Raw genomic sequence first — 23877 nt, 5'->3', positions numbered from 1 at the left:
GTTGGCTTTAGATACACTTTAACCTTTTATAATAGCAATTTGAAAAGAAAAACAATGTGGCGGTTTAAATAAATGTAAAAACTCAAGGAAGGGTGGGTTTAAATTAAACACAGCTTCCTTTTCTGCAGATAGAGCATCGATAGTATTAAGCTATTGAAGCAATTTTGAATGTCCTCTAGTGTAGTGATCCAAGTGAGAACACTGAGGATTAATTTGATCTAAGTGCGAGCCGTAGATTTCATGTGATAAGTGCATGTACGGATTTGTACAAGGTGAACATTTTCTTGTATTTGTCCTCTGTGGACAAATGATTTGCAAGTCAAATGTGTATTACGAAAAACTGTCAAATGCGTATTATGAAAACTGCTGGTGCTCATATATACCAATTAGATTTTGAGTCATTGTAATTACCGCTCATGTCTTTTCTTTATCTACAGCCTGAAGTACATGGTGAAGCAACTAGAGAATGGAGAGGTCAACATTGTGGAACTGAAAAAAAACTTGGAGTACACTGCCTCATTGCTGGAAGCTGTATATATTGATGAGACACGGTGAGACACACATCAATCACTTGTATGTTTGTTCTAGAAATAATTATTATTGCTATGGTCAACTCAATAACGCAAAACACATGCAGTAATTTTTATTACTGTGTGATCATTTTTAATTTTTATGATTATTTTTTTTTTAACTCACAACTGGTTTTATCGCACAGATCATCTGAATTAATCAAGTGCACTTTATATTATCAATATTTGCATATTTTTATGTAAAAGTCAATTTACAAAGATTATCAAATGGCTTCCTCTTAGTCACCACTTAAACTGCTGTGAGGTTCTATTAAATGTCTAAAGTGAAGAGAGCAAAAAAAAAAAAAAGAGTCATAAAATAATAGGCTCCAAAGTCACGTGACTTTAAGTGCAACTTTGGAGTCCGACTTTGAGTGAAACTTTGATGGGACTATTTAGATTCAGTGTTTGAAGTCGTATCAGGACCAAAGTAGTGCAGAAACCTTTTCTAAAGTCGGACAGGCTTGTGTAGTATCAATTAAGTCGGCTCTCATAGGGAAGCATTGAATTTTACATGTCATCCGACTTAAGGTCTCACAAGTCGCATTACTGTGAACCAAGCCTAAAGGGCAAGTGTAATGCCTTGTACACACTTAAAGGCTCATATGCAAATTATTGTCATAATAAGTGTTTGGGGACCTAGGTATTGCCCCAGGGGACATGTATCAATGCAAACAATTTTTAAAAAAACTGCCTTTTTTTGGGAGCAGTGATTTTTTTAATGCTTAAAGTGAAACAATAAAAATGAAATATTCCTTTAAAAATTGTGCCTGGAGGGTGTCTATAGTATGCCTGTAAAGTGGCACATTTTTCCTGTGTTTAGAACAGTACCACAGAAAAATGATCGTACCTGTAATGAATTGCAGAGTCTCGGCAATATAGATAAAACTCATTGGCCCTTTGGGTCTGGTATGAATATTAAGGAAAACTCTGAACCAAAATGTTTTAAAAAATTGCGTGGGGGTCCCCCTAAAATCCATACCAGGCCCCTTGGGTCTGATATGGAAATTAAGGGGAAGCCTGTTCTAATTTTTTTTTTTAAATGGCGTAGGGGTTCCCCCAAAACCCATACCAGATCCTTCAGGTCTGGTATGGATTTTAAGGGGAACCCTGCGCCCAAATAAAAAAAATGGTATAGGGTTCCCCCAAAATCCATACCAGACCCTTATCCCAGCACGCAACCTGGCAGGCTGCACGAAAAGAGGGGGGGAGCACCCCATCCTCCTGAACCGTACCAGACCACATGCTCTCAACATGGGAAGGGTGCTTTGGGGTAGCCCCCTAAATCACCTTATCCCCATGTTGATGGGGAGAAGAGCCTCATCCCCACAACCCTTGCCCAGTGGGTGTGGGGGGTCTGTGGGCAGAGGGCTTATTGGAATCTGGAAGCCCCCTTTAACTAGGTGACCCCCAGATCCCGGCCTCCCCTGTGTGAAATGGTAATGGGGTACAAATGTACCCCTACCATTTCACAAAAAAGTGTCAAAATGTTAAAAAGTATTTTATGAAAAAATAAAAAAATAAAAATGTCCCACGATGTCCATTCATCTTCTTCTCTCGCACCGCCCGGACAGAAAAAGAAAAAAAATCCGCTACCGGCCCACCTCCATGGGAGGCTCCCGCCGTATGACGCTTCTTGGCTTGTGACATCTCTTATATAACTGAGGCCCCATGGCTTCCCCGTGGCGTCAGAGGGGGGCAGGGTCAACCAGGTTGCCCTGCCCCCTCTGACACCATGGGAAAGCCATGGTGAAGTCCCCGTGCATCAGAGGGGGCGTGGACACCCGGTTACGTCATAAGTGGCCCCACCCTCAGTTATATGAGAGCTGTCACAGGCCAAGAAGCATCAGATGGCAGGAGCCTCCCATGGAGGCGGATCGGTGGTGGATTTTTTTCCTTTTTTGGTCCGGGTGGTGTGAGAAAAGAGGATAAATGGACATTGTGGAACATATATATTTTTTATATTCATACCAAACCCAAGGGCCTGGTAATGGACTCGGGGGGATTCCATTCTCTTTTTTTCAATGAGTTTTATCTATATTGCCGAGACCTGACAATTCTTTATACCGTATATACTCGAGTATAGGCCGACCCGAATATAAGCCGAGGCCCCCAATTTACCCCCAAAAAAACTGGCAAACTTATTGACTCGTGTATAAGCCGAGGGTGAGACATGCCTGTCCATCCCTGTGTGTGTGTCCGTCCATCCCTGTGTGTCCGTCCATCCCTGTGTGTCCGTCCATCCCTGTGTGTCCGTCCATCCCTGTGTGTCCGTCCATCCATCCCTGTGTGTGTGTGTGTCCATCCATCCATCCATCCCTGTGTGTGTGTGTCTCCATCCATCCATCCATCCATCCCTGTGTGTGTGTGTCTCCATCCATCCATCCATCCATCCCTGTGTGTGTGTGTCTCCATCCATCCATCCATCCATCCCTGTGTGTGTCTCCATCCATGTGTGTGTGTGTGTGTGTGTGTGTGTGTGTGTGTGTGTGTGTGTGTGTGTGTGTGTGTGTGTGTGTGTGTGTGTGTCCAGCCTACCTTTGTCCCGAGCCTCCGTCCCGTGCCTTGCCTCCTTGCCTCCGTCCCGTGCCGTGCCTTGCCTCCTTGCATCCGTCCCGTGTCGTGCCTTGCCTTGCCCCCGTCCCGTCCCGTCCCGTGCCGTGCCGTCCCGTGCCCTCTTCGTCGGCGGCCATTGTAAAGTTCAAAAGCTGCGCCGCCGCCTTCGCCTGTGATAGGCGGAACACTGAATTTCCCAGCAGCCTGTGTTCCGCCTATCACAGACGTCGTATCATCCTCGTCCGTAGTACGAGGATGATACGATGTCCGTGATAGGCGGAACACAGGCTGCTGGGAAATTCAGTGTTCCGCCTATCACAGGCGAAGGCGGAGCCGGAGGCGCGGCTTTTGAATAGAATGGCCGCTGTCTGTCTGCTCGACACGCTGATCGAGCGGGCAGACAGCGATGACTCGAGTATAAGCCGAGGGGGGCACTTTCAGCCTCAAAAAAGAGGCTGAAAATCTCGGCTTATACTCGAGTATATACGGTAGCCGTGATCAGTTTTAAATTTCTTTTTTCCTTTCGAAATGTCATTTTGCTGTGGTACTGTTCTAAACACGGGAAAATGCGCCACTTTACAGGCATACTATAGACACCCCCCCCTCCACCGCACAATATTTAAAGGAATATTTCATTCCTATTGTTTCACTTTAAGCATTAAAAAAAGCACTGCTCCTGAGAACTTTTTTTTTTTTTTAAGTTTTTGCATTGATACATGTCCCCTAGGGCAGGACTCGGGTCTTCAAACACTTTTTATCACAATAACTTGCATATAAGCCTTTAAAATGAGCACTTTTGATTTTTCATGTTAGTGTCCCATAGACTTTAAGCCCTTGTACACACGGTCGGACATTCTGACAACCAAATCCGTTGGATTTTGTCCGACGGATTTTGTCCTACGGATTTAGTCCGAAACTGTTGTATACACACGGTCGGACCAAGTTGTCGGAAAATCAGATCGTTCAGAACGTGATGATGTTATTTCGTTACGACGGGACTACGTTCAGGCTAGTAGCCAATAGCTTTGATGTAGGAATTTGATCTGAGCATGCGTGGCACTTTGTCCGATCGGAATTCTCTAAACATGATCGGAGTATGTCCGATCGGAGCAGTTTGTCGGAAAATATTTCCAGCAAGTTGGAAAATTTGGTCCGACGGAAACAGTCCGATGCATACCACACACAGTTGGAATATCCGACAAAACGGTCCGATAGGACACATTCCGTCGGAATCTCCGACCGTGTGTACAAGGGCTAACGGTGTTCCGGCCACTTTCAAATTTGCCCCGAACACCACACATTGTCCAGATTGTGGTCTAAACTATATAGTTGTATATAAAATGCACTTTTTATCCCGGTACTAAACCTTTGATCCAATTTCTAAATTGCTGCATTTGTACATTTTAAAAGCCAATATAAAGGAATAGTAGTGGTAAACAAAAGTCCTTGTGGATTTAATTATCCTTGTTTTTGGTTAATTCTCTTTTAAGAGTGTGTGGCAGGAGGCGTGTCCTATGCCTACATACGTTTATTAGTAGGCGTCCCTCATTCCCATCTCAAAATGTTGGGAGGTATGCAATTGTAAGGAGCACTCTTCTCACTGACCCTCCCACTTATGAGCAGTGAGCTGCAGATATAGTAATTATTAGCAGCGGTTCCCTGAGACCAGAAAGTTATTTCAAGGGTTCCTCTGTGTTGAACAGGTTGAGAAAAGCTTACACTATCATAACAATGGCAAAAAAGTGAACACACCGATCCACACTCTGCTAAATAGTGACCAGGCATATATTAGCTAGTTATATGTAAAATATCACTGTCAGAATGAGTTTATTTTGACTTGCATTGTATTCACTTGGATGGACAGGTGAAAGGATAAAGTTGCTTCATTTATTGACATGAGTGTATTGACAGACACCACTCTAACTGGCCAACAGTATCAAAGTTTTTATGCATTAGCCTTTTGTTACCAAGAACTAGAATCACTCACTCTTAGCCACCGGTTATATTAAATTCTGCTCTTAAACTTTGATTCTGACTGGCACCTGTGAAAAAATATTCCAATTCATAAAGGAGGAATAATTGCTATAAGTAAGGAGCACAAACATATTTATGTGGTTCTTTTCTCCTTATATTAGGTGGCTTTAAAGCGTACCTAAACCCAAAAGGGTATCAGCTTACCGATACCGATACCGATACCAAAGTCTGACCGTCAAGAACGCGGTGACGTACAACATGTACGATGGAACTAGAAAATTGAAGTTCAATAGCCAATAGCTTCCATCTCGTACTTGATTCAGAGCATGCACCGACTTTGGTGCGTCGGAACAGCATACAGTCGGAACAGCATACAGAAGAGTGGTTTTCCCGATAGGAATTTGTTCCAACGGAAAAATATAGAACATGTTCTCTTTCTAGGTCGGTCAGAATTTTTGACGTAAAACGTCCAATGGGGCATACACACAGTCGGTATATATGATGAAAAGCTCCCATCGGACTTTTTCTGTCGGAAATTCCGACCGTGTGTACAGGGCATTAGATGCACTAGTAGATATGGTTGTAATTTACTAACAAATTAAAGCTGAACTCTAGCTAACACTTTTAAGCAATTAAAACAGTCTTTTCCATTGTGGGTTAAAGGTTTTACATAAATGAATCAACGCTTACCATTGTAAGTGTCAAATAGTTTGCATCAACCTTCTAACTGCCATGTTTACTGGACAGCTTGGTCTGTTAATGGAAGTTGAAAAAAAAAGAGAGACATTGATCAGACCACTAGATAAAAAAAGAAAACGAATGTGGCCACCTCATTTAAATCCCAAAGCCAATTTGTTAGAAAACTCCTCTGTCCCCTCAATCCCACCCAGTGTAAATGCTGGTATGAAAAAAAGACTCTAACAATTGTACTTACCCGAAGCCATGGTCACATGATGATCTTTCTCTCTTCTTTTTACTTTCTGGTGTCCTTCAGGCGTCCCCTGCCTGCTTGATATGCATACCTCCTATTGGTAGAGGCAACACTTTCAGTGGCTAGGTCCTCTCCCATGGGCTGTAAAGTCAGGGGAACTCATGTGGGTAGTGAGGAGACCAGTGCCCAAGAAGATAACAAGGCGGTAAAAATATCTGGTCCCCAGAGCAGGATATTAGCTTGGCTCATAGAAGAAACTGGGATATTGATACATTACACTGCAGGGTGGCTTAGGAAGAGGTGTTGGGATTCAAGACAGAGGAGTAAGGTCATTGATGCACAATGCACTATTTTTATTTGTGCCTGAAGTTGGGCTAAGGATTGGTAAGCTGTGATATAAATAAATTTTTGATTTTGGGTTCAGATATGCTTTAAATTATTAGTAAAGAGCTTATTTTTTTCCCTCCAGTTTCTGTTCCTCATAAAAGAGTGCATGGCTGTGCATCTAGATAAGCAGGAGCTTCATTATCCTGACTGGTGAACTGTGTGGTTTTTCTTTTGGTTGCTCCTTAATTGGATCCATTTTTTTGGGGGCCCTGTGTAGTAGAGCATGATTCAGCAGTGATGTTTCTACCCCTTACTTGGTACATAATTCTAATAACTTATTTTTATTTAAATAAGAAATTGTTTATTTATTTTTTATGTGATTTAAATTCTGGCCTAGTATATTTTCTTATATTCCTGAGCAGCCCTGGTTCAAAATGACGAGTTTTCTTTCAGCTTAGAAGTATATGAGTGTTCATTTTGTTTTTCTCAATTTATTAACTGTTTTTTCTTCTGTATTTTCCCTTTGCAGACAAATCCTAGACACAGAAGATGAACTTCAAGAAATTCGCTCAGATGCTGTACCCTCTGAGGTCAGAGACTGGCTGGCTTCTACATTTACACAGCAAACGCGGTCCACAGGTCGACGGTCTGAGGAAAAGCCAAGGTTCCGCAGCATTGTACATGCTGTACAGGCAGGGATTTTTGTGGAGAGGTAAGCAGCATTTTTATCATGTTGTTTCTTTTTATATGGTAAATATAAAAGGTATATGGTATATAATAAAAAAAAAAAGAATAAATAAATGGTAAAGGTTCTGTATTCCACAGAACCTTTTCATTTGTGCAAGGGCTCTTTATCACTATTTGTGGTGACCTGCATTTTTCTGCACTGGTTAATTGCAGATTACTGCTAGGGTTCACACTGTGACACTTGTGCGGTGCAATCCAGTGAGGAGAACATTTTTCGCACTGTGCTGGGTGATATTGCATGTCACTGCGCAGCAGTTCAATGCACTACATAGTTGTGCAGTGACATGAATAAATGGTCACTATATTACACTTAAAATAAAGTTGTAAAAAAAAAAAAAAAGTTAAATAAAGGCAAGCAGTGCGAAGCACTGAGACATACGTTGCACTGCTCCCTGCTGAAGTCAGCACTGTATTAGCCTGCACAGTAAAACGCTGCATATTACCATGTGTGAACATAGCCTAAATCAAAAGATTTGCACACACAGATTAAAATAATGTAGCGCACAATGAAAAGATGAGCAAAGCCTTTTTGCAAAAGCTTATGCAGTTCAATAAAATAAAGAAAAAACACAAATGACCACATAACACCTTGGAAATCCAGAGGGAGGCCAACCTATATATACACTATATTACCAAAAGTATTTAAACACCTGTCTTTACATGCACATGAACGTTAATGGCATCCTAGTCTTAGTCCGTAGGATTTAATATTGAGTTGGCCCACCCTTTGCAGCTATAACAGTTTTAACTCTTCTGGGAAGGCTGTCCACAAGGTTTAGGAGTGTGTCTATGGGAATGTTTGACTATTCTTCCAGAAGTGCATTTGTGAGGACAGGCGCAGATGTGGATGAGTAGCCCTGGCTCACAGTCTCCGCTTTAATTCATCCCAAAGGTGTTCTGTTGGGTTGAGATCAGGACTCTGTACAGGCCAGTCAAGTTCCTCCACCCCAAAGTTGCTCCTCCATGTCTTTATGGACCTTGCTTTGTGCAAAATGCCTCCTCCTGATTAGCCAAAGCCGATCAATAAGTACTAGGTGGGAGGCTCTCCCGAAGGGGGTTGCCTTTAAGGCAGGCGAGGAAGGAACATGATGGCGGCACATCCTCCCATTAGGCTTTAGAGGAAGCCCGAAGACCCACACCCTGCTATCTGTGAGTAAAGGAAAAAAAAGGCATAAAAAAGTAAATAATAAATAAAATAAATAAAATAAATAATAAAAAATCTTCAAAGTTGTGGGCATGTTCTGAAAATTAAATGATGCAAATCCTCAAACAATCCATGTTAATTCCGGGTTGTGAAGCAACAAAACATGAAAAATGCCAAGAGGGGTGAATACTTTTGCAAAGCACTGTATGAAAGATGCAGATTAATGATGCCTTGCCCTCATCTGTCTACTGCTGCTCTTTCACAGCCCAATCAGCAGGCTGGGTGTGGAAAGAAGACACCCCTGTATACTTTAACCCAGGGGTGCTCAACCATTTGAAGAACACAGGACACTTAAAGCGGAACTTTACCCATAACAAATTAATAAAGAATAATGTTCTTTAGCAAGGAACATAAATTCCACATTAATAATTATACTACTGACTTTAGTGTGTGCTGTAAATTGCCTCCAGCATTTCTGCTGTTTCTTCTTGCTGGAGGCTTACATTTTGCTGAAGCCAAGAGCCCCTGAATAGCAGTAAATCATGAAGTGGAACTAAACCCATTGATTTAACTGTTTCAAAAAAGAGTCACATTCCTGGAATGCTAACATTGCTAACTGTCACATTTGTTTGTGGCCTCAACCAAACTGTCAACCCATCAATTGATTGGTGTTATAACTGATCACATGTGCAGCACCATGGCAGCTGCAGATCAAACAGAAGTAGCTTCCTTGGCTGTAAAGGATATGAGGGTTTAATTCCACTTTAACCCTGTCAGCAGATTGGCCTCTACAAATTCAGCAGTGCCTAAAAATAGAGAGCAATGGAGCATGTTGCAGAGCAGGGTGAGACAGTGTATTACTGAATTTTAAACAGTATAGACACTCATTTTTAATGTTTTACATCAGCGCTCCCCAACCTTTTTGACACTGGGGACCAGCTGCGTGAAAGAAAATTGTGCCAAGGACCTAGGGGGTGGCATGGACATGCACGCAGGGTAAACTATTTTTCATGGGCAATGACTGGTGTTCACCATAATGCAGAATAAGTGGGAACCCCGAGCGTGTCACTTTCCACTGTTGCCTGCCACCAGATATAGAATGCTGCCTGCCACCAGATGTGGAATCTCACTTGCCACGCTGCCTGCCACCAGATGTGGATTGTCACCTGCCACATTGTCTGTCACCAGATGTAGAATGTCACTTGCCTTGTCACCTGCCACTCTGTCTGTCACAAGATGTGAATTGTCACTTGCCATGACACCTGCCACATTGTCTGTCACCAGATGCGGAATGTCACTTGCCATGCCGCCTGTCACCACTGCATTGGTGGCAGCACTGGTCCATTAAGCACAGAGACAGGCCTCTGTGCAGTGGTGGGTTCCGAATGAAGGCAGGAGAGCGGTGATGCAGACCGGGCAGTGGGAGATGATGTCATCTCTGTGCTCCCGGCCACACCTCCGACATTGAGGCTGACAGAACACTGGCTATGAGGGCGGAAGAACGGTGATGCAGGGGTCAGAGAGGGATGATGTCATCTCTGCTTGCCCGCCTTCTTGCTTCTTTAATCCACCCGGCTCTCATTTCCCGGCCGCTCGGCTGTCTCATGCCGCCCGCCCACAGCCCGACTCGGCTGCAGAAAGGCCACAGCCTGGTAGTGGGCCACGGATCATCTACAAAAGGGTCTATCCTGAAGTGATCTTCAGGACTTAATTTTCTGACTAAAGTTCCACTTTAAGTGATCATAGGGCACAATAAAATGAATTGGTTCAGAATTTAAAATTTTGTTATTTTGATTAGCAAAATAAAGATTTTAAACAACAATCAGAATCATCATTTTCTGTGGGACCAATCCCCATTGTATGTTTACCCACAGTTTATTAACAATCACAAAAATCATATTTTTTATTACCCAGATCACTATTAATCTCACGTTCACGTTTAGACGTGACAAGCTAGAAAAGCTCAGATCTAGTGTCTCAGCCTTCACTGTATAAAGGTATTTGCAGTAATACTTTGAATTGCCAAAACAAGGACTATGGACAATCTAAACAACAAACTAGGGAAGCACATGTCCAAGTAGAACAATAAACTTCTTTATTAAGCAAGGATAAACATAATGACACATAATGCACTCACATGCTCCCAGAACGACACTAAGCACATCACAACTGTGAGAATCCACCTTTAGAACCCCTGTATGGATGCCACTAGATGTATGCCACTTGGCTGAAGGCGCCTGTCCCCATGTCTGTGTGTTAGAAAAGAAGACGAGTGGGGAGCTGGCTGCAATAGCGGCTTGCGTGTGACAGCCGCAGGGATTATGGAGGACCAGCAATCATTCAGTAGAGCATTATAAACTGGGTCCTTTCAGATAATCTTTCTAAATAGATTATTTGCTTGTGTTTATAGATTCTCCTAGGAAAGGCTTCTACATATTTTTTTTCTTAGAGAATACGTAATGATGCAGTTGAAAGCCATGGAGTCCTGATTTATACATGAACCAAGTGCCGTTTTCAGGCCCAGATTTTCAGTAAAATGGACTGCACAGCTAGTGATCACTTTTACAGTGCTAAGAAAGTGCCCCTGCCACCTGCAGTGGTTCCTGAGCTCTCTAGCTTCTCTGGGGACTGGAGCCTGAGACCACAATTGTGTTCTCAAATCTGCCTGCAAACAGTGAACCCAGAAACGCTCATCTCTGAGCACTTCCGGGTTGAGTGCTGTCAAGATCAAGCTGAAAAGTTGCTTAAACAGCCAATCAAGCATATTGTATGCTTTATTGGCTGTAGTATAAAGCAGGGGAGACATTAGGGGTATAATTGACCCCTGATGTCTTCATTAAGAGAAACTATCACCTGGCCATGCTATCACACAAAGGGCTTGTTGATATCAATAAAGGTACATGAAAAAAAAGTGTTAGGCCCCTTTCACACTAACGTCCCGTTCAGGCCCGCCTGTCAGTTTTTCAGGCGGACCTGAACGGGTGCTCCATAGAGCTCTATGGAGCGTCGGATGTCAGCGGTGACATGTCCGCTGACATCCGACCCGCTCCGATCCGAAAAAGTGTGACGGAGGAAAAAGCTATTTTTCCATCCGTCTGCGGATCGGATCGGATGACGACGGGCACTGCGGTCCGTCGTCATCCGATCTCCCATAGGGGAGAGCGGCGCTGTGACAGGTCCGTCCCTGCGCAGTGTGCAGAGACGGAGCTGTCATCTCACTGCTCAGCGGGGATCGGCGGAGTGATCCCCGCTGAGCAAACGGATATCCACGGGGCGGATCAGCACTGATCCGCCCCGTGTGAAAGGACCCTTAAAGTTCAATTACACTACAATAAATACAATAAATAAAAAGAAATGTCACTCTGCACATCCACGCAAATACCAAAGGCATGTGTATTGCACACACATGTATGTAAACAGCAATTGCACCACACATGTTAGAGTGAGAGCTATACGGTAATTCTAGTGCCATCTGTTCCATTTTAATGGACTGCCTATGGACAATTTTAGGTACAGTATTTTTTCCCAACTTCATAGGTGAACACAATTTTAAGGCTTGACATGTTTGGTATCTATTTGCTTAATACAAACCCTTGTTTTATATTTTACCAAACAAGTTGGTATTATATTGTGTATGTGTGCACTAAAGTTAATTTTAGTGTTTTTTTTCCTGAAAAAATAGATTTGATAAACATTTGTGCAAAATATAAAATAATGTGCAACACAAAAAGTTGCATCTGCCACCATTTTATTCTACATTTCAGAAAGCATACAATTGTTTGAGGGTTTTAAGTAATTTTCAAGTAAAAAAAATGCAGATTTTAACAAGTAAACATTTTAATATTGCCCAGGACACAAAGTGGTTAAATATGGCCACCCTCACACCTATACAAAACTCTCTCGTCTCTTTTTCTCTCCCTCTTTCTCTCCCTCAATTCTCTGTTCCTTCAACACTTCATCTCTCCCCCTCTCTTTTTCTCCTTTCTCCCTCCCCCCCACCCACCCTTACTTATTTCCTTCTCTCTCTCACTCTCCTTTGCTCCACTTTCTTTTCCCTCTCTCTCTTCTCTCTCTCCCCCCACTCTCTCTGTCCCCTTACCCCTTTATCTCTCTCCCCCTCTCCTCTATCTCTCTCTCTCTCTGCACTCTCTCCATCTCTATCCTTTTCCTGCTCTCTCTTCTCTCCCCACCCTCTCTCTCTTCTCTTCTCCCCTCTCTCTCCCCACACTCTCTCTCTGTCCCCTCACCCCTTTATCTCTCACTCCTCTCTCTCTCTCTCTCCCCCTCTCACTTCCCCCCTTCTCTCCTCTCTCTTTGCACTCTCCTCCCTCTCTCTCCATCCTTTTCCCACTCTCTCTCTTCTCTCTCTCACCCATCTCTCCCCCTCTCTGTCTCCTCATCCCTTTATCTCTCTCCCCCTCCTCTCTCTCTCTTTGCATTCTCTCCCTCTCTCTCTATCCTTTTCTTACTCTATTTTCTCTTCCTCCCCCCTCTCTCTTCATCCTTTTCCCACTCTCTCTTCTGTTTCTCACCCCAATCTCCCCCCTCTCTCTGTCCCCTCACCCCTTTATATCTCACCCCCCTCTTTCTCTCCCCCTTCCCTCTCTCTCTCTCTCTCTCCCTCTCTATTTGAACTATACCCCCTCTCTCTCTCTCCTTTTGCCGCTCTCTCTTCTCTTTCTCCCCCCTCTCTCTCTCTCTCTCTCCCCCCTCACCCCTTTATATATCTCTCCCCCCCTTCTCTCCTCTCCCTCTCTCTTTGCACTTTCCCCCCTCTTTCTCTACCCTTTTCCTGCTCTCTTTGTCCCCCTCCCTTTACTCTATTTCTCTCTCTCTCTTTCTGCCCCCTTTCTCTCCCTCCACTCTCTGTCCCCTCACCCATTTACATCTATCTTTTTCTTACCCCCCCCTTTCCCCCTCTCTCTCTCTCCTCTCTCCCCTCACCTCTTTCCCCTCTCCTCTCTCCCTGTCTTTCTCTATTACCTCTGTCACCCCCCCCCCCACACACACACACACTCTATACCCCTCTCTCTCTCCCTCTCTTTGTCACCCCTTTCTTCCCCCCACCTCACTTTCTCTCTTTGTCCCTTCCTTTTCCCCTAAACTATTTACCTCTGTCTCTCCCCTTTCATTTCACTCTCTTCCTTCTCTCTCCCCCTCACCCCATCTCTCTCTCATCCATTCCTCTCTTATTCCCCTTCTCTCCCCCTCATACTCTCTCCCCCCTCTTTCCCTTCATCCCGTTCTCTCCCCCTCTCATCCTCTGTCTTACCCTCCCCTCTCGCACCTTTTGTGCCCCCTTCACCACCTCCCAATTGCAGCATTCCATCTGATGTTGGCTGGTCATACCTTATGACATCCGTGCTATACAAGTAATCTCAGTCTTTATTTGATCACACCCCTTTAAGTCTCATCCAATATTTAGCGCAATATAAAACCTGCCCACCTTTTGCTGTGGCATGCGTAGCACACCACATTTTATCCTCTAAGTCTAGGGCCAAATTTATGACCCTGCACAAAGTGACCACTGATTTCATAAAACATCCCTGGTAGAGGCATTTAGGAAATAGTTTCTTCTTTTAAAATCGACTAAGTTAAAAAGGTTTTCAGCACTCTATATTTCATTCTTTTTGTTTCCAGAATGTTTCGAAGGACGTATACAGCAGTTGGACCAAATTATTCTGCAGTTGTTGTTAACAGTTTAAAGGTAGGATCATATGCATTAAAAATCAGCCAAGAACATTGGAGCATACTTTCATATACACCTCTTGCCGAGGGTGCATTTTTAATTTGTGAAACAAAAGGATGAAGAAAATGTTTTAAAATAGTTTTCATTGTTAGACCTGGGTGAATCTGACCCTTTGCATAAGTATCAGTACGCCCCTGTGAATGAGGCTTTGCAATCAATAGTTATATGTCATAAGCAGATTTTTTTAGAAGCAAGTACTAAAAGTTAAAGCAGTATTAAACCCCACAAAAAATGTAATGTTATGGAGCTTACTAAGCGTTAGATATAGTGGCTGCATTCATTTTCCTTTTATTATGCTTTGTTTCCTTTATATTCACATGGTGATCCTGCCAGTAACACACTTCCTGTCTTAGGGTGGCACCTCTATCTATGGAGGAGCAACAGAGTCACCCTTGGGCACCAGCACTGTCTGGTGAGGATAGTATGGGATGGACTTTACATAAGTGATTAACAAACGAAAGCAAAACTCCAGCTAATATTTTATACTCTAAAAACTACAGCAAAGTTCTTCTTGTTTTTCTTTTGGGATAAAGGGTTTAAATAAATAAAAGCTAACTAATGTATGCACCCTGTCAGTTGTAAATGGTTTCTCTCAACCATCCAACTGCCACTTTTGCTGGACAGCTCAGTCTGTTATAGGAGGCAAAAAAATGACAGCGGGGTCAACAAAAAAAAGTTACAGGCTAGTAGCAGACTGCATCATATACATTATATTGTCAAAAGTATTGGGGCACCTGTATTTACACACACATGAACTTTAATGCCATCCCAGTCTTAGTCCATTGACCATTCTCCCAGAAGAGCTTTTGAGAGGTCAGGACTCTGTGCAGGCCAGTCAAGTTCCTCCACCCCAAACTCGTCATCCATGTCTTTATAGTCCTTGCTTTGTGCACTGGTGCGCAGTCATGTTGGAATAGGAAGGGGCCAGCCCCAAACTGTTTCCACAAAGTTGGAATTATCCAAAATGTCTTGGTATACTGACGCCTTAAGGCTGCGTTCACACCTGAGCATTTCAAGGTCGCATTTTTAGCACAATTTTGCTGAGAATTTGCAGCGATTTTGTTCATGTCACCAATGCAAAGGCAGAAAAATGCCTGTAATCTGCCCCAAAGAAGCTCATGTTCCTTTTTGAGCTTAGAATGTTTTTTCCGGCGTTTAGTTTCAGGTGACAAAATGCTCAGATGTGAAAATCCATTGAAATGAATGGGATTTTGCTTAGAGTGTTTTTCAGGCATTTTTTCTGGCGTTTTAGAAGCATTTTATGAGCTGAAAACACTCAGGTGTGAATGCAGCCTAAGGCCGCGTACACACAGGTGACTTGCTTGTTTCCAATAGACTTAAGATGCTTACCTTCATGTGCCCATTGTAGAAGACTTCTGCAAGTTGCTTTCAACATCACCCTGTGTGTTTTCAGGGTCTTATTGGTTTTTAGACTTTATCAAAACAGAGGGCAGCTGCTGGAGCCCAGTTTTTTTTCTATGCTCCTTAAATTTGTCTGGCTGCTGAATCTAGCAAGGACACACTTGGAGCCCACTCAGTTTGTTGTGGGCCTCGGGGCACAGTTCAATATAATTTTGGATCATTGCATTGGCTTTGGATTTTGAGGGTTTGAATCTGAATACTCCTGGCCCGGTCTTCTTCTCACCTGAGCGCCTTTCAGTGTCTAAAATGATTGGCACTATGGTGTCTATGGATCCGAGGACCAAGTGAAAGCTGCCTTTCTGGAAGGGTTTTCTCCAGCAGTGGGAGCCAGGAAGCAGATTTTAGGCCTTTCACCATATAACAAAGGAGTGTCAGTGCTCTTATGTTAGTCAACACTACGGCGGTCTCCTACGTTAAAAGACAGCCTGGGGACTCAGAGCCTGTTCTCTATTACAGGAAGTGGAGCCAATTATGTCTTGGGCTCAGAAGAATCAAGACTACAGCTCAGCGACGTATGTTCCCAGAGTCCAAAATGAATGGTCTCTCTCTACATGTGGAGGTTTTTAGGTGCAGATGCCATGATGGATCATTGGAAATGCGGTAGGACCTATGCATTTCTTCCAGTCCTGCTCAACCTTGGGTTTTCTATGAAGACTCTGAATGGAGGTTGTGGTGTTAGTGGCGGTGATGTATTATTGGCCAATTAGGTCATGGTTGCCCTTGCTAGCACAGTTCAGGCCTTCTGTCATTGAGTATAATTCTACATCCATGCCTAACACGGTTGCGTCTGACAGTCTGGTTCTCGAGATTGGAGGTCCACGGCTGCTCTTCCGGAGTCATCTCTGCTCTCTTGAATACTAGAAGAATGAATGCAGACAAAGTTGACGGGAGTATCTGGTCAAAGTTGTTCAATACATGTCTGCTGCTGACAGATCATGTGGTGATCTAGAAGTTTTAGTTATTCTAGGTTTCCTCCAGTTGGATTTAGTTCTGGCTCTATCGGTCAGGTCCCTCTGGGTTCAAGAGTCACCTTTATCGGCCTTCACAGGCCTTTCCTTTCCAACAATTCTTCAAGGAAGCAACTAGGCTCAGACCTCGGAGTAAGCAGAGGTTTTCCAATGGAGTCTCCCTCTTGTTCTCAACTCCCCCTTGGAAATTGGAGTGGAATGTTCTAGGGCTGTCTCCGTTAGAGGCCTCTCTATCAAGTTTTCCTTTTGCCAATTATCACATTGGCATAAAAAGCCTTAGGCCGCGTACACACGCGGGGACTGTTCGCTCAACTTTGTTTGTCAAACAGTTTCAGCGGACAGTCCGCTCAAACTTAGCATGGACGGACTTGCCCACACACGATGAACGAACAGTCCGCTGAAACCGTGCGCGATGACGTGAACGGCACGTACGACGGGACTAGAAAACGACGTCCTATACACTGCAATGCAACCTTCGGCGTGTAAATCCTTTCTGAGCATGCGCGGAACTTAGTTTGACGAACAAGCCTACACACGAGGGGACTGTTCGCTGAAACAAAGTTTCAGCGGACAGTTTTTCGGAAATTCCGAAAAACTTTGTTCAGCAGACTGTCCGCTGAAACTGTCCGCTGAAAGCCCACACACGAGCGGACTGTCCGCTGAAACACTGTTCAGCGGACAAAGTTGAGCGAACAGTCCGCGCGTGTGTACGCGGCCTCAGAGTTGGAACTAAGTGGCCAAGCCCAACCCCTGAAAAACAACCCCGCACCATAATCCCCCCTCCACCAAATAATTTGGACTGGTCCACAAAGCAAGGTCCATAAACACATGGATGAGCGGTGGAGGGGTGGAGGAACTTGACTGGTCTACACAGAGTCCTGCTCTCAACCCCATAGAATACCCTTGGGATGAATTAGAGCGGAGACTGTGAGCCAGGCTTTCTCATCCACATCAGTGCCTGACCTCACAAATGCTCTTCCGGAAGAATGGTCAAACACTCCCATAAACACACTACTAAACCTTTTGGACAGCTTTCCCAATAAGTTGAAGCTGTAATAGCTGCAAAGGGTGGGCCAACACAATATTGAACCCTACGGACTAAGACTGGGATGTCATTAAAGTTCATGTGTGTGTACAGGCAGGCATCACAATACTTTTGACTATATAGTGTGTGCCATTTTTTATTGCTCTTGTAACTGCCTTTGCACTAAACTGAAATCTCTAATGATGACATTAGTGTTCCCAGCTATTGTTTGTGGACCAAAGAACATCTCCCCTATGCAATGAGATGAGAAAAGGGGGAAGCTTCCACATCAGCAGAGCAGATCCTACGATGGAAAAACTGCTCCCCCATACTATATATGCAGTACAATGAGTTAACATTGTTATCTTAGTGAGTGTATACTTGACATGATTATCAAGGGGAAATAAACAAAATAAAGTCTGAAAAAGAAAACGAATACAGCTACCACATTTAAGTTCTGGCTACTGCAACACATGTTGCACAATGTTTGTTTTTGGTTTTAGATACACTTATCCTGAGGCTTTATTTTACTACTGTAGATCTCCTATTTCTGCACCTCGCTTTTTCTGTCTTGATATATGTAGAAATTTGCCAGGGGTCTAAATAACTAAATGTTCAATTTGGCCTTAGAGGTATAAGACCAAATCTCCAAGGAAAACAGATGTATAGGCACTGCAACTTTCCTTCATAAAAGCCCAGCCCGATGCTCAGACCTTGGGGCTGCTGACACCTCTAATAAAGAAATACCATTTTGGATGTCATTCTGAGTGCTGACCATCCCTTTCCTTACTGTAAGACCAAATCTGGTTGATTTGGCTCATGTGGCCAAATTTAAATGCAAAGCTTCAGTTAATGGGTCAAAAGGGGACGTCAAAAAAGGTCTGGTCCCTTTTTAAAGAAGAGGAAAATCCCCCTAAGGTGGGACTTTTAAGACACTACCATATAAACAGTGAGAAGTAGTTGAATAGTAGTCAACATTTATTAAAAAACATATATTAAATACTACACATGACCCTGGATACAATGTATACAAAAATGCGAAGAAAGATACAACTTCCTGAACCCAACGCTTTTCAGAGATGGATGCTGTCTCCTTCATTAGGGGTTAGACCAGCCTTTCTCAACCTTTTCAACACAGAGGAACCCTTGAAATAGTTCTTTTGTCTCAGGGAACCCCTGCTAAAAATTAGAAATCTACAACTCATGATAGATTAGTGTGATGGTCAGTGGGAAGAATGGTCCTTACACTTGTGGTCATTGGGAAGAATTCATAGTTTCATAGTTTCATAGTTAGTAAGGTTGAATAAGGACACCAGTCCATTCAGTTCAACCTGAGTGAGTATCTACAATTGTCCCTATCCCTGTACATTGCACACTCACATCGGTCCCTACCCTCAAGGAGCCCACAATCCAAGGTCCCCATTCATATACTAGGGCCAATTTTGGACAGAAGCCAATTAACCTACCTGCATGTCTTTGGATTACCTCCTCCCAGATAGCTAAAAAGATCAATGGTGTCAGTGGGAACTTATCTGAAAGGCAGGAATTGCCCAATGCTGAAGGAACCCCTAGCAACCTCTGGAGGAACCCTAGGGTTCCATGGAACCCTGGTTGAGAATCACTGGGTTAGACAGTAAATATAGTATCTATGAAATTCAAATGCAAAATGATTAACAATGATTTATCCCTTCCAAGTAATGCTGAATAATCATACACAAAACACTGAGGGTATTGAAAACTTACATCATAGTCATTTGCATGTACATAAAAGTATCCACATTTATTTAAAAAGAGAATGACATTGTCACGCGGAGTCCTCTGTACATCCCGTGGAGGGGATACCAGAGGCCGCATGTGACAATGTTTAGGGGAACATCAGAAACAACAGCAGGCAAAAACTGGGACAATGTTGCAGGAATAGCTGCAATTAACAATTGGAGAGGATAGAAGGCTAAAAAAAAAAAACGAGGAAAAGGGAGAAGAAAAAGACAAAAAGGAAAGAAAAAGAGAAATAAGTTCAGAGATCAAATAGGCACGAAAACATTGCAGAATGAAGTGTGGAAGGTAAAGGACCTAAGAGAAAAACAGCCATAGAATATATATCCCTATTTCTCCATCCCACCCGGATTGAAACCCTCCAAAAAGGGCTTAAAGCATACTGCATCATTTAATCCTGGGGGGGGGGGTGTGTAGCTTTTAATGTAAAGATCCAGTGTAATCTGAGCTACAGGATATTTATGTTCCAGTCGCCTCCCCTCGGACTGGGGTGGATGCGATCCAGGTTCAGAAATTCGATCCTGGGAAACACGCCCTGATGGATCAAGGTGGTATGTCTTCCCAAGGGTAGATCAGGGTTACACGTCTGCATGTTTCTAATATGTTGGTAAGCTCTTTTCCAAAATCCGAGCTTAGTCTTTCTGACATAGAAGCAGCCGCAGTCACATTTAAGCATATAAATGACACCAAATGTCCTACAGTTTGCAAAATATCTGGGTTTGAAGGTACTCCCACCTGGTAAAGTGGATCTCTTGTTAATATCCATATATTTACAAGAACCTCACATAAAAGTGCCTTTATATTTAACAGTGTTCTACACCTCCATCCCCTCTGAACTCACTTTTCACTAATTTAGAGGCAATGGATGTAACTCTTCTAAAAGTAAAAAGGGGTGCCTCTGGAATCAATCGGCCCAAATTAGGGTCCATTGTCAGAACATGCCAAAATTTTAAATCAATTTTCCTAATTTCCACATGCCGATTGCAGTATTTGGTAATGATTCTCAGGGGATTCTCTCGATTCGAAGGTTTTTGAGAATAAAGCAGTGTGTGAGGTAGCACGTCTAAACGAGATGTACAGAGGACTCCACGGGACAATGTCATTCTCTTTTTAAATAAATGTGGATATTTTTATGTACATGTAAATGACTATGATGTACATTTTCAATACCTTCAGTGTTTTGTGTATGATTATTCAGGATTACTTGGAAGGGTTAAATCATTGTTGATCATTTTGCATTTGAATTTTATAGATACTATATTTACTGTCTAATCCAGTGATTCTCAACCAGGGTTCCGTGGAACCCTAGGGTTACTCCAGAGGTTGCTAGGGGATCCTTCAGCATTGGGCAATTTATGATTGGGCAATTACTATATTTTCTGTCAAAACCCTGATGAAGGAGACAGCATCCATCTCTGAAATGCGTCGGGTTCAGGAAGTTGTATCTTTCTTTGCATTTTTGTATACATTGTATCCTGGGTCATTTGCAATATTTAATATATGTTTTCCAATAAATGTTCAATACTCCATCTCTGAAACACGTCAGTTTCAGGAAGTTGTATCTTTCTTTGCAGGTTTGTATACATTGTATCCACGGTTATGTGCAATATTTAATATATGTTTTCTAATAAATGTTCAATACCAGTCTACTACTTCTCACTGTTTAAATGGTAGTGCCTTAAACGTCCCAGCTTAGGGGGGTTTTCCTCTTCTTTGTTACAATTGGGATGTGGCACACTTTCTATAGTTTTTCTTTATCAGAAACCCTTTTCATGGTCCCTTTTTAAAACCATTCAATCCATTAAATTGTTTTTTTTTCCATCTGGATTTGATTTTTACTACAAGTCCATATTTATAGGGGGATTTCCGGCTCTAAGCTGGTTTAATGTTAATATTATTGTAGCATTTTATAGAAAACACAAAGATTTTTCAGTTGGGTTCAGATGAATGTCTATCAGTTTACTGTATTTGGGATGTTGAATTATAGAAGAGATTTTTTTTCATGTTGTTTTCTCTCTCTCCCTAGCATCTGGACTTGTGGGACTTTGATGTATTTGTGCTGAATAGAGTCAGTGAAGATCATGCATTGAAAACCATTGTGTTTGAACTTCTCACTAGACACAACCTGAACAGTCGCTTTAAGGTAACTACTAATACGTGCAAACAACTCAAATAAGGCTATGGAAATATTACTCACAAGAGTCGATCAAATTTCAGTTTTCAGCTGCTTACTGACTGATTGTACCATATTGTATTTATTTTATGTTTTTATACTGATGATAATAATAATTATCGTTTATGTTGTAAAAGCAAGAATGTGTGTTCACAAGGAGGGTTATTAACATTCTTTTATTAGAATGTCATGTTCTGTTAGAATGAAAGAGCTAAATCAGGCAGAGAGAGTAAGTGACACAATAACATATAACATTCTTAAAATAAATACTGCCATTGCTTTCATTGCAGGAAACATTTTTTTTTTACTTTTTTCCATGATCACATCCTCTAATGTTTTTAGAACAGATCTATTTCATTTTTCAATTCAACATATCCAAAAGCACAAATAGAACTCTTTCCATTCATTCCAGCCTAGTTACCTTAAGCCTAGGTTCACACTGATGCGGGTTAGAAATCGTGCGAGTTCAGCTAAAATTGGCCCAATGCGAACATGGGCTAAGCAGAACATTTTTTAGAAAAATCTCTGCTCTCCCAGTCCAGTCTATGTTGTAAACATGTGTGAGATTGCCTAAGCGTTTCACCACTCAAGTCATGCCCTCTGACATATTTAACCCCACCCACTGGGACTTAATCATAGAGTTCTAGACTGGGAGAGCAGCACATTTTCTAAGTAGACTATATACTACTGGATGGTGATATTTCATGCCAGCACCCCATTCCTGAGCAACAGCGGGACAATATACATCTTCCTTTTTTGCTTAGGCCCCATTCACACCTGAACGTAGCTTTTTCAGGCAGAAAATCACCCAATTTTGCCGCGATTTGCCGGCGTTTTTACTGCGATTTTGCAGCATTATTTACCGTGTGTTGCCGCAATTTTGTGCAGGGTAAAAGGTCACCAATGTAAAAAGAATAAAAATGCCCAAATCTGCCCGATTTGAGCGACAAAAAAGGGTGCAGAACTTTTTTGAGCTTCAGGCATTTGGCTTCAGGCGACATGGAGTGGAGATGTGAACCATCTCCATTGAGAATAATAGATTTTTTCCCCTCCAGCTTTTTGTAGCTTCAGGCTTCAAGCTACAAAATGCTCAGGTGTGAATGGGGCCTTAGAGCGGCACTAAAAGTATAAGCAGTTAACCGTTAAATACATAATAAAATAAAAGCCTAAGGATGTCATGCGTAGTCCGTACAAGTAATGGTGTGCTGTTATTCCCATAAACTAGTTTACAGAAGTTTTACAAAATGAAAAATAACTTAATTGGTAACTGTAGTTGAATGCCTTGTCCACATTGCTGTTTGATGTACAGTGTATGTAAAACTCTAACAATGCATTTCTCGTATTTTTTGCCCTTTGGTCTATTAAATACTTCTTTAAACGTGTTATATTTTTCCAATTAGTGCAAAAATACCTCCCGATCAGTGACGGCTGGTGTTTTTTTGTTTGGGGTGCGGCAAACAACCGAAACCCCCTGCGCTGTCTGCCGGTCTGTCCACAGGCACTTACCCCATCTAAGCATCAGGCATTGGGCATCCGCGACCATCTGAGGAGGAGGATGGGAGTCGGGCATCCAGGCATTGGCGGGGACCGGGCATCCGAGGAGTGTGGATCGGGTATCCAGGCATCAGCAGGGACCAGGCATCCAGGCATCAGCCAGTGGCTCTTCTCCTCCTCACTTCCTCCTAGGCATCCAATAGGAGTGCCTGTACTTTCAGCCAATGGGGTGATGGGTAACAGACCCGCTTCCTGATCTGTTGTAACACACCTGGGTGGGCTCTGGACGCATCCTCTGCGACAGAGTCCACACTATTTTGAAGCCTATTAGAGCCTCTGATTCTAATCAGGTGCTTAAAAATAATCTGGCCGCTGTAATTCATGAGCCCGGTGCCCTGAAAGGGGCCGGACGCATGAATAGTGGGCCATGGATAGATTCATCATGCTATGCTATACATGAAACTATCCATTGCATATAGGGGGTTGCCTGGAGAGAGGGGGCGCCACCCACATGCCCCCTAATGGATGGGCTGCCCCAGCTCCCGATCCTGACAAAAATCCAGTGAACTCCCAACATCCTGAAGTGAGCAGCCAGTGTTACACCGAAACCTCAGTAGGCGTCACAGAGACGGGAATAGAGAAAATAGAGAAAAAATCTTTCCAGTGGGTATAAGAAATATATGAAACATATGTTATCTCACACTATCCAAAACAAAAATTGGCTTTAGTAGGTCTTTTTTATGTTCCTAGATATAGCAAATAATTATGATCTACTATCCTTCAGTATAGAGTAGCTAATATGCAAGCCATTCTCCTGTATTCAAGGTCAACGTGCTGCTTTTCATCTCAGTGCTTAACCCCCCGTCATAATTATTGGTAGTACAATGCGTGCCATACTATATTAAGGAAAGTTTACACTATTACCAGGATTTTTGATTCAGTTCTCTGATCTGGTGGAGATGCTGCAGACAGAACTAAAGTTCAGATTTGGGCACATATCTTTGATAGTTAGGGCATAAAAAT

At 42.8% G+C, this 23877-nt stretch overlaps 1 protein-coding gene across 5 annotated transcripts in view; it reads left to right on the top strand.

Annotated features, from left to right (window-relative positions):
- PDE1B (phosphodiesterase 1B) overlaps positions 1–23877 on the top strand; it is a 513717-nt gene that overhangs the window by 375103 nt on the left and 114737 nt on the right. For all 5 annotated transcript variants that reach the window (XM_077483777.1, XM_077483773.1, XM_077483774.1 and 2 more), the window contains 4 exons: positions 438–551; positions 6887–7069; positions 13889–13955; positions 21214–21330. In XM_077483777.1, coding sequence (XP_077339903.1) covers positions 438–551; positions 6887–7069; positions 13889–13955; positions 21214–21330 — 481 coding nt within the window. The remainder of the gene's footprint in view (positions 1–437; positions 552–6886; positions 7070–13888; positions 13956–21213; positions 21331–23877) is intronic.

Source organism: Lithobates pipiens, unplaced genomic scaffold (assembly GCF_037356315.1).
Source record: "Lithobates pipiens isolate NorthernLeopardFrog02 unplaced genomic scaffold, aLitPip1_a1.2 Scaffold_16, whole genome shotgun sequence".
NCBI lineage: Eukaryota > Metazoa > Chordata > Amphibia > Anura > Ranidae > Lithobates > Lithobates pipiens.
This window is presented reverse-complemented; position numbering and strand designations above follow the sequence as displayed.